General features: G+C 42.8%; 1 protein-coding gene across 2 annotated transcripts in view; it reads left to right on the plus strand.

Annotated features, from left to right (window-relative positions):
* Nucleotides 1-16879, plus strand: part of Itga6 (integrin subunit alpha 6) — a 74177-nt gene extending 57298 nt beyond the window's left edge. Inside the window, exons 15-26 of one of the 2 annotated variants that reach the window (XM_052182689.1) lie at nt 78-267; nt 359-442; nt 539-618; nt 768-845; nt 933-1035; nt 2213-2386; nt 4931-5029; nt 5122-5232; nt 5313-5411; nt 8509-8634; nt 12172-12301; nt 14500-14598. In XM_052182689.1, the coding sequence (XP_052038649.1) occupies nt 78-267; nt 359-442; nt 539-618; nt 768-845; nt 933-1035; nt 2213-2386; nt 4931-5029; nt 5122-5232; nt 5313-5411; nt 8509-8634; nt 12172-12279 (1252 nt within the window). In that variant the 3' untranslated portion in view covers nt 12280-12301; nt 14500-14598. Of the gene's footprint in view, nt 1-77; nt 268-358; nt 443-538; nt 619-767; nt 846-932; nt 1036-2212; nt 2387-4930; nt 5030-5121; nt 5233-5312; nt 5412-8508; nt 8635-12171; nt 12302-14499 lie in introns of both variants that reach the window. The other variant, XM_052182688.1, reaches the window with a different exon arrangement.
* Nucleotides 16880-17607: the final 728 nt, after the last annotated feature.

Genomic DNA, 17607 nt, shown 5'->3' on the forward strand with positions numbered 1-17607 from the left:
GTCACAGACCTCTAGGCTTTGGTTACGAGAGTAACTGAACATGGGTTGAGATCGCCTTTTTCTCTTTTTTTTAATAGTCAAAAAGGCATCCCAGAATTAGTCCTAAAAGACCAGAAGGATATAGCTCTGGAAATAACGGTGACCAACGGCCCTTCGGACCCGAGGAATCCCCGGAAAGATGGCGACGACGCCCACGAGGCCAAGCTCATCGCCACATTCCCAGACACTCTGACGTACTCGGCCTACAGAGAACTGAGGGCTTTCCCCGTAAGTGTTTTCGAGAGAGCAGCAGGGAGGGAAAGACCAGTATCGTGTAGCACGGGAACAAACCATGACCCCAAAGCCTTTTCTGCCGTAGGAGAAGCAGCTGAGCTGTGTCGCCAACCAGAATGGCTCCCAAGCTGACTGTGAGCTCGGAAATCCTTTCAAGAGAAATTCCAGTGTAGGTGATGCCTCTGCTCTGTCTCACTGCTCTGAATGCCAGTGCTGTGCCCAAAGGCCTTGCCCCTGGTAACAGTTCTTCATGTGTATTTTTCAGGTTACTTTTTATCTGATTTTAAGTACAACCGAGGTCACCTTTGACACCACAGATCTGGATATTAATCTGAAGTTGGAAACGTAAGCGTTACTTCAACCTCCCCATTCTTACTTCAGGAGAACCCTAAAGTCGCTGAATTAGCACTGATCTAACTCATAAAAGAAATGTAATTGTAATGAGAAAACTGACTGTTCAAATAAAACCCCATTGTTTCCCCTTTCATTTTCAGAACAAGCAATCAGGATAATTTGGCTCCAATTACAGCGAAGGCAAAAGTGGTTATTGAATTGCTTTTATCGGTCTCCGGGTAAGTGTTGTGTTTGGCATAACAAATCAATGTTTGAAAGAACCATTTATAATTTTCACTAAAACGTGTGTTTTTTTAATTTGACAGAGTCGCTAAGCCTTCGCAGGTGTATTTTGGAGGTACAGTGGTTGGTGAGCAAGCTATGAAATCTGAAGACGAAATAGGAAGTTTAATAGAGTATGAATTCAGGGTAAGGGCGAGCCGTTGGTCCCAGATACAATCTTGACGTGTCATTTTAATCAATGACCAGACACAAACATCTCAGGGAAATACTCAGGTGAAAATGGTTGCCGGTTTTTTAACAGTAGAAACTTTATTTTCCCAAGAAAAGAGTAACTTTAGGGAATTGTAATGTGTGTGTAGTATAGACAAGAAGTGATACTTAAATTTTTTCCCTCAGAGTCTATAGAATGAAGAAAAAGTTCTAAGTAATCTGTAGTTGACTTTGGACTGTGTAATTCGTTTCTTTCTTTGTTGGAAAGTCATCTTTCTGATGCTCTTGTCTGAAGGAATATTACCATCTGCTTCCCTTCACAAGCCCAGTTTTGTGACAGTGAGAGTAGACTTGGTATCTGCCGGCCACGGAGGTGGCTCTGGGTTCAGTTTCACAGACTGAATGTGGACTGTGATGTTTGCCTTATGCCTCATATGGATTTGGGTCTGCATGGTGCAAATTGAGGTCCTAAAATGCTGCTGGGCATTGACCTTAAAGCCCGAAATAGCAAGAGTGGGCGTGGCCCTGCCCTAGCACTCTGAAGAGGCAAGGTCTCTCAAAGAATGCTGGCTGGTGCAAGCTCTGTGCCCTCAATCAGATGGGGATTAGAACCGAGCTCAGTAGTACAGGCGGGCCTCTCTGCCTTCTCACTCTGGGCCCCTGTGGTACAAAGCTACTCTGCTCCCAGGCCTGACTGTGAGCTGTCACACGGTTCTCCAGAGCCTTCCCTATGTGGCCAATAGCAGAGACAGCTCCGTTTTCACCATAGGGAGGTTTTCCAGAAGCAGGATGTGGCTGCCTCGGCCATAGCAGAGGCTTTGTCGTCTGCCAGGCAGGCTGCTCGCTGAACAGGACTTTCCCTGTGCTGACAGGAGCATGCCGTTCCTGCACAGGGGGGGTTGGTTGCTTAACGTAGTTACTTGTGGGTTGAACTAGCAATCCTTATTCCTTGACCATTTTCCCCTTCTACTTTTATGACAAGAATCTTCTAAGTACTACTGTCTGTTTTGCACACTCTGTTCCCGCTCCGTTTGTGGGATTTGTGCTTCCTTGTAGGATTATGCTGGGTATTTAGCCTATGGGCAGAAGGAAGTGCTACTTCATTTTGCCTTAAAAGGGTGCTATTGTATCACTGTCTGCTGTTTTCCGACAGGTGATTAACTTAGGTAAGCCTCTTAAAAACCTCGGCACAGCAACCTTGAATATCCAGTGGCCCAAGGAAATTAGCAATGGCAAATGGCTGCTCTACTTGATGAAAGTTGAATCCAAAGGCTTGGAGCAGATTGTGTGTGAGCCACACAGTGAAATAAACTACCTGAAGCTGAAGGTATGTTGTGGGTTTCCCCACATGCTTCCCCCCACCCCACCCCCGCCCCCAGCCCCACCCCCACCCCAGAGTGAGTGGGGTAGTCTTGACTCTCTGGGGAAGCTGCACTGTGTGAAGTGTTGATGTTTCCTGTGGGTGTCACAGTTTTCTCATTGATAACTGAGTAAGCCAGTCGGACTGAAGTGTGTTTGCTGGTGTGTGACCATTGTGGAACATCCACTTGTTGAGATGAAGGACGTTTTCTAAAGTGTTATGACCCAATGAGCTATGTAAGGAGAACATCCCCTGGGGATGAGGCAGTGGACATAAATGCACAGAGCTTTAGGACGGCACTGCCGAGGCCTTCGTACTGAGGCAGATGATGTTGAATGCGTTCATTCTTATTAACACGAAGTGTTCGTAGAGTCCCTTCCTATGTATCTATTCTCTTGAGAATTTTGAGGTAGTTTTTACTATCCCCCTCCCCACATTGAATACCCTGAGGCATGAAGTACCCTCAAAATGGCTCAGCTGTTAGAGATAAGGTGGCTTCTGCACTTAAGCACCAACTGATTTCAAAGCCTACCCCCTCTATTTCGTTGCACTTACATAGCTAGCTGAGGTGAGTTCCAGTGTGGTGGATGGTTTCATTGTCCCTGGATGGCTATTACTTTTCTTTTAAATTCTTAGGGTTTTTGCTGTTGTTTGGTTGCGGTTTTGTTGTTGTTGTTTTGAGACAAGGTTTCTCTGGGTCGCCCTGGCTGTCCTGGAACTCACCAGGTGGGCCTCAAACTCAGAGATCCCTCTGACTCTGTCTCCCAAGTGCTGGGATTAAAGGCGTACACCATTGTGCTTGACTTGGCTGTTTATTTTGAGGCAGATCTTATGTAGCCCAGGCTGGCCTTGAGCTCGAAGGGTAAGTAGAAATGGCCTTGATGTCTAGATCCTCCAGCCACTACCTCCCAAGTGCTGGTATTACAGCATGTGCTGCCGCACCTGTACATGCTGTGCCATGCCAGGCTCAAACCCAGAGCTTTGTGCACTCTGGGCAAGCATTCTGCCCGTTCTGCTACATCTCTAGCCCTCTTATTTTAAAATCTTAAATCTAAAATACTATAAACATTGCTAATAACAGAGACTCAACTTGTATAAGGAAGGCGTAGTGTTAAAGGGCATAATGTGAAAAGTTCTTTTTTTTTTTTTAAAGATTTATTTATTCATTATGTTCAAGTACACTGTAGCTGTCTTCAGACACATCAGAAGAGGGCATCAGATCTCATTATAGATGGTTGTGAGCCACCATGTGGTTGTTAGGTTTTGAACTCAGGATCTCCAGAAGAGTAGTCAGTGCTCTTAACCACTGAGCCATCTCTCCAGCCCATGTTAAAAGTTCTTATCTGTCTTAGTTTTCAGTGTTCCTCTCTGAGTTGATCATACAAAGAGTCTTGTGCTTTCATATTGTTCTTCATGGTATTTGATCATTCTATCTGTGCTGGCTGTCTCCTACGTGGTAGGCACTGAGCAGAATGCTGGGGTAGGGTAGATCTCTGGTTTCTGGTCTACTGACTAACAGTTTGATGCTGTGTATTTGTGGTTGAGTGGAGAGACAAGGGCAGAGGAGGTATCTTTCCCCGAGTTTCAGTATCACTAGGAATAAACTACTTAGACAAATAGACCTAAATAAATAGAGTTCCTATTGATAAACGTAAAATGGCCATAACACTTGCTGGTTTTACTCTTCCTTTGCTTTTGATGGTGGGAGGGAAAATGGGATGGTTGATGGTAGCCTTGGCAGAATTTGGACTCCGAGGCACTGAGCACACCTGGAGGAATTGTTTAGCCTCCGGCCCTGCCTTAGAAGGATGATTTTGATAAGGCTTCTTGAGGTGGGAAGACCCACACTGAAAGTACTGGCACCAATCCCTGGCCTAGGATGCTGGACCGGATAGAAAGGGGAGAGTGATCTGAGCTCAGGCATTCACTGCTCTCTGCTTCTTGACCGGGATACCATGTGACCAGCTGCCTTCAGCCTCGCGCCTTCCCCTGTCACATGGAACTGTGGTGTGAAACAAAGTAAGGCCCTCATCTTAGGGTTTTACTGCTGTGAACAGATAACCATGACCAAGGCAATGCTTATAAGGACAACATTTAATTGTGGGCCGGCTTACAGTTTCAGAGTTTCAGTCTATTATCATCAAGGTGCGAGCATGGCAGCAACCAGGCAGGCATGGTGCAGGAGGAACTGAGATTTATATCTTCATCTGAAGCTGCTAGGGGAATACTGGCTCCCAGGCAGCTAGGACCAGGTTGTTAAACCCCACGCCCACAGTGACACACCTACTTCAACAAAGCCACACCTCCTAATAGTGCCACTCCCTGGGCCAAATATATACAAACCACCACACTCCTCCTGTAAGCTGCTTATACCAGGGTGTCTTATCACAGGACATAAAGAAGCATATGAAGGTGAATACTACTGATGACATAACTTTGGCTTCATGTGGGAGGCTTATATAGCAATGGCAGATTTACATAATGTTTGTCTGTTTGGGATATCACTTTTAGGAGTCTCACAGCTCAAGAAAGAAGAGGGAACTTACTGAAAAACAGATAGATGACAGCAGGAAATTTTCTCTATTTTCTGAAAGAAAATACCAGACGCTCGTGAGTATCTTTCCAGGCTGTGAATATGCTCTGTGAGAACACAGCATGGCTTCCCAGAACAGTGGGTTCTGACCACCAGTCTCCTCTTTTAGAACTGCAGCGTCAACGTGAGGTGCGTGGACATCAAGTGTCCGCTTCGAGGGCTGGACAGCAAGGCCTCTCTCGTTTTGCGATCCAGGCTATGGAACAGTACATTTCTAGAGGTGTGGCTTTGTTTCCTGGAAGAATTAGCTACTGCCAAGGACATTTGTCACTTTCCTAACACACCTCTTGTCGCCCATAGGAATATTCCAAACTGAACTACTTGGACATTCTCGTGAGGGCGTCCATAGATGTGACAGCCGCCGCTCAGAATATCAAGCTCCCTCACGCGGGCACTCAGGTGAGACCTGGTTCCCTCACACTCAGAGCTGGCCACTTCTCTACACCATGGCTACAGCCTGAGGTCATCTTGTTTGGTACTCACACCCCTCTCAGGTCCTATTACTCCTTAAAGGACAGTTTGATGAGGTTCTGCCATTTGAAGTCGTATTTTAATAAAAGTGTTGGAAATAAAAAAAAAAAAATAACCTGAGCCCAGCCTAGTAATGCAAGTGTGTTAATAGCCCAGCTACTCAGGAAGCTGAAGCAGGAGGATCACTAATTTAGTCTGTCAGGATTTCAGAGTGAGTTCAAGGCTGACCTGGGCAATTTAGTGGGTCCCTGTCCCAAAATAAAAAGTGTAAAAGGGGCAATGTGTATGTAGCTCATGCTTCCTACTACCACCCAAGGCCCTAGGCTCAATCCCAAGTTTGTGCACGCACACACACACACACACACACACACACAAGCCTGGAGCCCTCCATTCAGCAGAGCTGTGGTCAGGATGAGAACCAGGGAGTCATACAATGGAAGAATCGCTTACAGGCCAGTAGAAAATAAAGGTAGCCCATCCACGGAACTGCAGCCATTCTCAGAATGCCTGTGCTATGTGAGGCCAATGGTAGATTCTAGAAAAGATAGTTCTCTGTACAGTTGGAATCGAGAAGCCAGTATGGCTCACCTCTACAATCCTAGCACTTGGAAGGCCGAAGCAGGAGAGTCATTGCAAGTCTGAGGGAAAGCCTGAGCCACTTAGTGAATCCCAGGTTAAGAGAGACCACAGTGAGACCCTATCTCAAAATTTCTGTGAATGAATGAATCGATGAATCAATCAACTAATCCATTAGTCTAGAATTGACTTTTGTAAAGGAAGTCCCTCATGTTTCCTTTGGAACAAGTCTTGGCCATGTAGCAACCTTTCCAATGTCCTGTCTCCTTGGATACCTTCAGAAGGAAGATTGTCTCTCCTTAAGTGTCCTGAGACCTGCCAGTGGATTGAGACCGGATCTCAGGTCTCGAGTTCTAGAAGGTGGTAGAATTAAGGGCCTGATATCAAGATATATAATCACAAAGGAAAATCCTTATCTTGGGCACTTGGTCTTATCCCTCCTAGTGGAGATGGGGTCTCTGTATGATCTACTTTCTAGCCTTTTGTCTAGAACCCATCTCATTTGAAAATGGAGACATTTTCTTATCGGCTGGTCTTCTACTACCTCCTGTTTTCTGTGATTTCTGGGCTACAATGGCTCAGGCCCCATGCTGGCGCGTCCTTGTGTATCTGAAGGTGCAGTGTTTAAGCCTGGGTATCAGAGCTTTAATTTGAGCCTCTGGATGCCCTCTTCCTCCACCCCCTGACTTACTTTGGGTTACACTTTTGTCCTCATCTCAGGGTTTGCTTCCTTTCTAGTCTGAAGATCATTTTCATTGTTAATAGACACAAACTAGATTGTATAATTCAGCCTTTTTAAAATCTAATCCTGCTTAAAAAAAAAAAAAAAAAAAAAAAAAAAAACCAAAACTAGAAATCTGTTTAATTGCCCAATTTGAAGAGTTTAGTGTTTGCCACTCAATAAACCACACAATTGAGCTGGATAAGATGATTGTATTTTGACATCAGTTAAATTAAATCCATGTGGCAAACAAGCACCTGTTAAAACACTTGGGTGTCTTCCCTGCACTACAGTGCCAGAAGGGAAACTGAATAAAATTTAGTGTCAAGAATCTCTGTGTAATCCAAGAAAGAAGGGACTGTGTATGTGTGTGCACGAGTCTCCATTTTATTCTTAAGAATCATGTAGGGACTATCCCAAGTTCTTGCCTGCTGAAGATAAAAGAAATTGTAAGAGATAGAAATAAGTACCCTATTCTTCCCGGCAGTGACATTTTCATTCTGGTTGTTTCAAACTCAGAGAACTTAAGATATGCATGCTTTTAGGAGAGGGGCTTATGTGTGCATAGAGGTGGATGGTAAAATTTATATTAAGTTTTTATAAAGTTGTGAGAGTCCCGTTGCCAGGTGATTTATACTGTTGTTCAGTCAGAGTGGGCTTTATAATGTAAATTGGGGCAGGTGTTTGGCAGTTGGCTAGCTGATGTGGTCTCTGTACTGGTTGGTTACTGGTGATAAAATTGGATACACCAGTAGAGTGTGAGCCCTTTCTGCCTTTGGCACTTGGTGAATGAGGTCACCTATGGAAAGTCACCCCCGTGGAAATGCGTAAGGTTTATTGAATCCAAAGGGAAAAGTTACTAGGAATTATAAAGCCTGATAGACATTTCTATTGAGTTGTTACAAATCACTAAGACATTCTAAGTTTGGGGCAAACATTTTTGATCGGTGTTTGTCGGTGATCAGATGCTTAGAATGTAAGCTTCTCTTTGCTACAGCTTGAATCTGAGTTACACCTGAAGGAACCTACTTTGTCCACATATACTGGCTTAAGAGCATGGTAACAAGTCATTTTAGGAAACTGTTATGAGGGTCTTTAGTTTGATACCCAAAGGGAAAAAAAAAGTTTAACGGCTCCTCTTTGTTACAAAGCGTGTCCCCTATGTCACAGCGTCTTTGGAATAATGGCACCCAAACCTACCTTTTCCATTCCACTGCTGAAAATTGACTAAAAGTGTGATCCTTCTCAAAAGGAAGCTGGTTAAAGGCTGGAGGTGGAGCTCGGGAGGTAGAGTGTTTACTACACATGTGTGAGGCTTGACCCCAGTACAGCAAGATTTAAAAACGACAACAGAACCAAACCAAATAATTGTCGTGAAACAGTTAGCTGCTGATAGATGTTCAGACTCAAAAAGGAATGGTGGGTACTTCATTGTATAGTTTTCTCTGCTTTTCTTTAAAACACACACACACACACACACACACACACACACACACACAATTTAAGACTTACGTTAGAAATACAACCCCAGGCCCTTCCAGGTTCTGGGTAAGATCTTCAGGGAAAGCTGTTGATGCAGTATTCTTTGATCAAAGGAAGCAGCTTGATGGTCCTTACACTTTCTCACCCAAACCGTGTACAGGAGCAGAATTGAGCAGAACTGAAACCATTGGTACCCGATGTGAGCTGGCATCTGGTTTATAGTGGTCTCTCTTTTGTGCCCTGCAGGTTCGAGTGACAGTGTTTCCCTCAAAGACTGTAGCTCAGTATTCAGGGATAGCCTGGTGGATCATCCTCCTGGCTGTTCTTGCTGGGATTTTGATGCTGGCTCTATTAGTGTTTTTACTCTGGAAGGTAAGTCATGTCTGTCACTTGAGTTTGGGATGTAAACTTGATGTTTTTATAGATGAGGATTCACACTGACATGCTTGTATTTCTTTTTTTCATTATTTCTCTTTTTCCCAACATTTAAAAAATATTTGTTTGTTTGTTTCTTTATTTAATTTATGTGAGTACACTGCTATCTTCAGACGCACCAGATAAGGGAATCAGATCCCATTACAGATGATTGTGAGCCACCATGTGGTTGCTGAGAATTGAACTCAGGACCTCTGGAAGAGCAGTCTTAACCACTGAGCCATCTCTCCAGCCCCCTTTCCCAACATTCTATCATAAAATTATGACAAATCTAGTAGACTTTTTAAAAGGAATACCCAAATGCCTACCTAACAATTTATATTTAAAGATGATTTATGTGAAAAAGTTTCTTAAAATAAGTTTAATGTCTCATATGTAATTCAGCTTGTTTGGTAAATGACAATTTGAATTTTACTACTTTATTTAGCATTCTCTGTACCTAAGATCAAACCCCAAATCTAAGCCAATTTGACAGATAACGGGTTGATCTGAATATAAATTCCAGCTAATTTCCCCTTCTGTAAAGAAGCCTTCAGGACAGCCACTGGGGAGCATCACCCTTACATCTAGATTAGGGGTAGGAAAACATGGCAGAATGAATACTCCACCTCACGGTTCCTCAGCCGGTAACAAGCCTGGCAAACATTCGGGCTCCATATGATGTTCCTCTTTAGACTCTGATCTTCTGACTGCAGTGTGTCATAGTCTCGCCCTGCTTCCTACCACAAAGAGTCATAAGCCCTCAAAAGACTATGCAGGAGATGGCTATGAGAGTGCCAATAGGTCTCATGTGAGTCCCAGGGAGTAATGGAGGTCTACCGTCCTGATGGGTGATTCCAATTTACAGGAATCTCTGGAAATTGGCATCTTGATGACTGACTTGGTAGAACCTGATGATATTTATAGTCTTATACTTTGTTTTCATGAGTTGCAGATATACTAGCATTCCTAATACAATTCCATTATGTGTAGAGTGCTTCCCAGTGTGTCTATTCCAGAAGGTTTGGGGGTGGGGGAATAAGAATGTGCTAGGGTCAAACCACATTTTTCCTCCCATCATGTCCTAGAGTTTAGCAGACAAAGGATACTCTAGACTTCCCAGGTTTGAGTGAGTCTCCCCCTCCCCCCACCATTCTTCCAAACAACTTCCTTTTGCCAGGCTGAGATATTCTTGAGATTTGGTATCTGTCCATACCAGTAGCCTTCCTGATACACAGATTTTTTTTTTTAATGTTTTACTCAGCTATATCTCAAGCAGTAGGTTTATCTGGCAAATACAGCCAATGAGTATTAGGGCTCTTGGTATAATTATTTGCTGTTAAAAATTAATTTGGGGTTTTGATAACTGGAGGATGTTGTTTTATTCTCTGGAAGAGGCCACAAGGCCAGTCTTTTCTCAGAGCAGATCTTATTGGCAGTCTTGAATCCTTAGGTAGTCATGACAGTAGATGCAGAGTTAAGATAACTAAGCTGTATATGATTTTGGGCAAATAATTTTCATCCCCCTGGATCTCAGCTGTTTAATAATTGGATCAGGCTAAATGGTCTCATTGGGTTCTTTGATGTTCTAATTTCCAGACTCTGAAGTAGATTCTAAAATGATCAGATTACCTTCCTCAACCTCCACATGGAAATCAGTCTTATTACGTACTGTTCTTCTTTATTAAAAAAAAAAAAAAAAAAACCTATTCATATCTAAAACAAGGACTTTAAGGATCATAAAGGATTCTAGGGTTCAGGGGTGTAGCTTACCAGTAAAGCGGCTTTCTACAGTGTGTTAGGCTCTGGATCCATTCCCCAGCACTGTGGAGGGAAGGAGGGATGATAGGTGGGCTGCATAGCTCAGCAGTGTTTAAACTGAGCTCGTCCATCTACCTCGGTGACAGCTACTGGAGAGCTCTACTTTAACTGGAGGAATCCTGGCTTTGTCTGTTTCATAACTACTGCCCTTTGCACAGGAGTCCTTACAGAAGTAAAGGACAAAAGTCCGCAGAGATCTTTGGACTATTCATTTTGCTGGGCACCAGTCCCTTTAATCCCTGCACTCAGGATTTCTGAGCTCAAGGCTAGCTAGTCTACAGAGTGAGTTCCAGGATATCAGGGCTACAAAGAGAAACCCTATCAAAAACAAAGCAAAAGACTATTGGTTTTGGTTAACTTTTCTTCTTGCCCTATTTACTAGTTCTTGTGACTGCAACTTGGCTGTGTTTGCTGTGTATTACCCTGATAGCCACAGCCACAAGTACACATGAGAGAGGCTAAGTCAGCATATCCTGCCCAGTACAGCGATCTGTAATATGGAAATGTCCCAGTGTGGCATTATGCCAGGACTACCAGGAGTCACCTTTTGCTGGTACAGTGAAGGAGTTGCATTTTCAGTTTGTCTAAACTTGAATAACCATGTACAGTCAGTCGGTGGCTCCCACCTTGCAATAGGCAGATGTAGATTTTTCTTTCCTTTATGAGTTGCTAGATTAAGAGGCACAATTTCTCCAGATTTATGTGACTATATTAGGGTTGAACTGCTGTGAGCAGACACCATGACCAAGGCAACTCTCATAAAAACATTTAATTAATTGGGACTCGCTTACAGGTTCAGAGGTTCAGTCCAGTGTCATCAATGCAGGAGCATAGCAGCATCCAGGCAGGCATGGTACAGGAGCAGCTGAGAGTTGTACATCTTGTTTTGAAGGTCTCTAGGAGAAGACTAGCTTCCAGGCAACTAGGAAGAGGGTCTTAAGGCCCATGCTCACAGTGACACACCTACTCTGACAAGGCCACACCTCCTAATAGTACCACTCCCTGCCAAGTATATTCAAACCACCATACTGACCAAGTTTTATTTCAAATGATAGCTACCGCAGCCTATGAACTAGATAAAAAGTAAGTAGGAAAAGTTTTCTATTGTTGACTGAAGAAAATAAGAGTAGAGAGTAGAGTTGTACTTTTATGTTCATTTAGAGTGACCTAAACTGAGGAACATGGGTTCCTCCTGTTTAAGGGTTGCATGGTAGTTCAGAATCCAGGGAAACCAACAGCAATTACTCCTTCATTGGAATTTATTCTGTGATTCACACTACCAAGAGAATATCGTTCCATAAAATTTACCAGAGAAGCAAATAAACACACTATATTCGTGTTTTATTTTGACTTGTACTGTGTTTTACAGACTTTATTTTCCATCATTTGTCTCAGGAGACTGTAGAATGACTGTTTTTTACTTTTTTAGAGTCCTGAAGTTCCAATCAAATGCATGTATTTTCCTTTTAGGATGACCCTAAGATTTCTGCTACAAATAGAAAAGTCAGTTAATCAGTGTGCGTCATCTTTATGTAGGGACACCGAGTGACAGACTGTTAAATGCTGGCAGAGGGTGAAGGCGCAGGGACTCTTCACTTAAAGTCTGAGGTGTTCTGTTCTTTAGCTTTCAAACACAAAACTGTAAAATTGACTGAATACCTTGCTTCCTTATAGTGTGGTTTCTTCAAGAGAAATCAGAAAGATCATTACGATGCCACCTATCACAAGGCTGAGATCCATACTCAGCCGTCTGATAAAGAAAGGCTTACTTCCGATGCATAGTATTGATCTACTTCCATAATTGGTAATTGATCAATGTTTTTCATCGCTAGCTTTGGGACCTGCTGTGGTTGTGGTGGCTAACTTAAGAGCGACAGCTTGCTGTGTCTGTCCCATTAACAGTTGTTTCCAAGTGGCTTGCCTTGCTTGGATTTATCTATTTTTGTTATTTCACTTGAAAGCTTAGTTGTTATTGTTTGTTGTTGTTGCACAAAGAATCGTCTTGTTGCAGGTGAGTTATTTTGTGTTCTCATTAAACAACACCACAGCAATGAAGGCAGCCACACACTGGTTTGTCTGATTAGGTTTTCAGAGCTCTGTAGCTGCCATGTGTCATGCGTTCTTATGTCATGTCCCACTCGGAATTTCCAAAGTGCATGAGAAATCGGCCGGGATTTCTTGTTCGTTTTGGACTTTCCCAGGGACAGGAGCTTTGTCGACTGCCTGCTTCGCCTGTTGCATGTGGGAGAGCTTGTGTGTCTCCTGGGAAGAGGTTCTCTTCTCCTTGTCTTCAGTGTGTAGTCCTTGCTCTGGAGTGATGGCCAGGCTTGGGGTGCTTTTTACTGCTGCTTGGGCGTGGTCTTGTGCTAGCTAAGCATGAGTCTTCCTTTTTCCTTGTATCTCCTCTGGACCAAAGCCATTACAACAAAGAACCACGATGGGCTTCTGGAGTACTTCAGGACATGGTCCTTTGCCCAAGTAACTACCAGCATGCAAAAAATTCTAGCACCAACGCATTGGGGTGGTTTCCACTTGAACATGTTGTAATGGAGTTTGACCGGGTTCCACGGCCATTGCTCCTTTATTCCACCCTGGCTCTCAGATGATTTTAAGTTCGTATTTTTCTCCTGTGATTTGTAAACCCATGGAAACAGGAATTATTGACAATTCCCTTTTCTTTTCTATGGGCAAGAGGGATCACAGTTACTGCCACAGTTCCTTTCTGCGGCATTGACCCAGTGATCCCAACATGGCCATGTTGGTCTTATATTTTAACTGCATTTCCTTCTGTTTTTAAATGGGACAGACAGTAGTCGTATTTTATAATAAGTATATTGGCTTTTTCTGCACAGAATTGCAAATGAGACCAAAGAGAAATGGCCTAAACAAAACTCCAGGCCCGTTTGGGATTGTGATTTTTGCCTTGCCTCGTGGCAATTTTATAACACGACATTCTTCAATTTAACTATTCTATTACTGTTGCTGTCACAAAGTAAGGACATTAACTGATCGTTCTACATAGATCCTTCTTCTGAACTGCATTTTTAAATTTGAAAAGACGCTCTTTAAAAAGAAAAAAACATGTAAATTCTTGTCTATAATTTTTAAAAATCTGGTTCAAAAATTTTAGGCATATTTTTAAAAATGTACTTTGGTTTAGATTGAAAATTTTTTAAGTAAATAAACTTTAATAATTTGCCTTCTCTACTTTTCCCTCCCCAAACCTCCTCTCCCTTTCTTTCCTCCCTGTTTTTTAAAAAGGGGGAGAAATTGGAGAATACTCCAAAATTCAGTGTAGAGTTGCTACCCATGAGTCTTGTGAGGTTCATGACTGACTGATATAACACAATTACTTTGTAATTCGTTAACAAAACAGCTTAATTGGAAGCACCTCAATGAGTCTACCCAGTAACTATAGCGATGGGAGGAGAGAATCATCTTAAAGGAACCCGTTAGAACATGGCATACCAAATAGCATTTGTAAAGTTACTTGTGATCTGATTTATAGCTTATTAATGGGTGATAAATAGTAATTTTTTCTTTATACCCTCAGAGGAATGCTCTTAAGCTGGTTATGGTATGCAGATGCCCATTATCTGGTACTATGGAGCTTCAGACCAGATGATGTTGAGTTTGAAGCAAACCTTGGCTACACAGCAAACTCCAGTTTCTTACACACAGAAGGTGTTTTATAATGATCTAGTGATATGAAAATTAGATCTTTTACTTGTATGGTGACTTTTTTTTTCTCCACTTAAAGCAAAATGCTTAAATTACTAGTCAAGAAATAGCTGAAGCTGTAAAGTGTAAAGAAGATGGGCTTTCTGCTAGGTCCACATCCATTCTCCCTGCTTATCCCCACTGCCTATTTTTTCTTAAATCAGTGTCTTTTCTGAGCACTCCGGAGATAGACCTTGCTGCACCACGTGCTTACATGTTCTGGTGTAGTCTTCAGATGAACTAACTTCCGTCTTGGTTTTCTGCCCCTCCTCCCGCTTCCAGTGTGGATTCTTTAAGCGCTCTAGGTACGATGACAGCGTTCCCCGATACCATGCGGTGCGGATTCGTAAAGAAGAGCGAGAGATCAAAGACGAGAAACACACTGATAACCTTGAGAAAAAACAGTGGATCACAAAGTGGAGTGAAAACGAAAGTTACTCATAGAGGGCGTCGGAAAGCAAGCCTCACACTACCCAAAGCCCCCCTTACTTTTCCCAGCTCAGAAATTCAGGTGGCTTGGAAACCTGCTCAGGCCCCCGTATATGATTCAGACTGACGACACCCAGTACGGACCTACAGTTTGAACTGTGGATATTGTTACACCTAAGGCTCCTGTTTTGCACAGCCAAATTTAAGACTAGTAGAGTGGATTTTTCTTTAAATGCCTTAATTTAACTTTCCGGGTTGCCTTTGTTTTTTGATGTGGCTGACTTCCACACGCTGGGGCAGGGCCTGCCAGTCTGCACTCCTGGGACATTCTCTCCCCAACCAACCATCACCTGCGCTAACAGAGTGACTCTCCCAGCCTGCTCCCACAGGTGTTTTTCTCATAAGATTGGAGAACCTGCAAGATAATTGTCCCTTGGCTCAAGACTCTGCCAGTGGATAGCTGTGCCTCTGTTGAAAGTTCTCTCTTAAATTAAATGTGCAATAGAAGGCGTTGTTATCCTTTGGCCTTCTCGCTCCATTTCCTAGAAGTGAGGACCCTTGCTGATGCCTAATGCACACAGATTCCCGTCTCCCTTGTCACTAAAGCACAGGTTCGACAGACTTGAATGCTAGTTACATTTGTTTGTATATGATATTTATTTTTTTCTTCAAGCCATCTTACTGTTGACTAATAGGCCAAAGATGCTTCAGTTGGTTTAGGCAATGAGAATGAGAACCTGGGAAGTCATTTTTTCTGTTCTGACCTTAATTATTTACTGCAAAAAGAAAAGTTCTTTATAAACATGCAAGGGTCGTTTTACTAACTTAAGCTCACCTGTACGTGATAACTATCTCCTTTCCGGCAGGCCCTCCCCCAGCCCAGGAAGTTTGACAAAGGGGGTTGGTTAACTTGAGGACATTTCGTCCTTCCCTGGCACTGGGTGTACGGTTTTGAGCCCTGTGTGGGACTTCTGAACTTTGGGCCATAACTTTCAGAACTCTCAGAAGTGAGCACACTCACTGAACTCTGGGGTCTGTGTGCTCTATGCTGCCAACACAGTGTATTCAGGACCTGAAGTGAGCACCCATGTGGATCCAGACCGATCCAGTGCGAGACTACTGAAGAGCATCTGCTGCCAAAACGGCCGCACCAGACAGACGGAGCGCCCTGCACTTAGCCTCTTAAATATCATCGGAACCGTTCAGCCATTGCATCCATATTTGCTTTTTTTTCTAATTGTTCATCGGATCTAAATTCCTCCACATGACTTGTGACTACTTTTAGCTCATTGCTAAAGTGCTTACCTAGCATGCCTGGGCCCGCCTTGGTTGGTTGGTTGTAAAAATGATAGGAGGGAGAAAACAATTATTTTTTTATATATATTCAACAGAGATTGAATATATTGTCAAAGCTTTTTTTTTTATTAAATTGTGCTTTAAAATAATTAATTTATATGGAGAGCAGCAGCAAACAGGTGCTAATGTGTTTGGCTATTGTCTAAGCAGTTCTCTATCTTATTTTAAGACCGGGTCTCAAGTCACCCAGGCTGGCCTTGGGCTCCTTAGGTAGCTCGGGATAGTTTTGAACTCCCAATCCCCCTGCCTCTCCACCCCAGGGCTGTGATTGCAGGCGTGGGCTTGGGACTGTCTGTGCTAGGCCAGCACTCAGCAACTGAGCTAGACACCAGACACTTCTCCGTCTTTTAAAAGAACAAAACGTTGCTAAATGTGCCATCGTTGCTTTGAGTCTTAATTCTTTTTTTCCCCTTTCATAAAACATTACAACTTTAAGATATTAAAGACTTTTATTCTGGTTCTACTTCTGCCTTTTCACTCAAAACTGGTTTTACAAATGATGCCTTGTTTACAGAAAGCTCCCTACCACAGGTCCTAGTAGTGTGTAAAGTCTCAGTTCTTGCTGGGGTATCTTGGAACCTCATGCACTGGCTTTAAAGGATACAGCCAAGAAGCTGATATCTTGACAGTGTTTGTAGACCTTTGTTATGAAAATGAATGTCTTGGAAAAGGTTGGGAGGGGGTTCAACAACAAAGAAACAAGAATGTCATGTTGTTTAAATTTATAGTTGTCTAAAATGTCATCTCAAGTCAAGTCACTGGTCTGTGTGCATTTGATAGGTTTTTATACTAACTAGCATTGTAAGATTATTCATAATTAGAAAATACCTGTGGATATTTGTATAAAAGTGTGAAATAAATTTTTTACGAAAGTGCCCATTGCCTGTTAACACAGCATCGTGAATGTGAAAGCAAACTCAAAGATTCTAAGTGACAGTCTGAGGTGCCTTTCTTTGTATTTCATCAAGCCAGAGTAAAGCTTTCAATATCTGTTTAGTGTCCCATAGTTTCAGAACAGCGAAAGGTACCTAAAATGATACGATATAAATGTGATTGAAGGTTTGTAGTTGTGTTTATTTTAGTGTGTACACTCGTATGTGTGCGCGTATGCTCGGAGCGCATGCTGAGGTCAGAGAACGGCTTCCATCTACCCACCATGTGCTGCCCACACATCAGGCGTGGGTCGTCAGGCGTGGCAGCAGGTACCTGCTGAGCCATCTTACTGGCCTTTGGAGTTGTTTGAAGATGATGTTGTTTTAAATCTCTTTTTGAATCTGTTATTTACCTGTCTTTTTTTTTTTTTAACAAGTCATAGAAATAGAATCTTACAGGAGGTTTATTTGTGATACCTATACACTGGGAGCTGTCTCTTCATTTGATGTTCTGCTAAGGTGTTTTTTTGCAATGATCCTATGGCTTAAAAGTGAAGATTCATATAGCTAAATTATATCTACACGGAGGTTGTGAGACTAGTCTAGCAATGATGGAACATTTAGTTAATAACCTAGTTTGATAGAATCCACCAGTCAGAAAGTACTTTCAGCAGGGCATTTCATTTAGATGTAAGCAGTTTTCTACAACTTCTCTAGCTGGATTATCACAGTC

Source organism: Apodemus sylvaticus, chromosome 5 (genome assembly GCF_947179515.1).
Source record: "Apodemus sylvaticus chromosome 5, mApoSyl1.1, whole genome shotgun sequence".
NCBI classification, from domain to species: Eukaryota; Metazoa; Chordata; class Mammalia; order Rodentia; family Muridae; genus Apodemus; species Apodemus sylvaticus.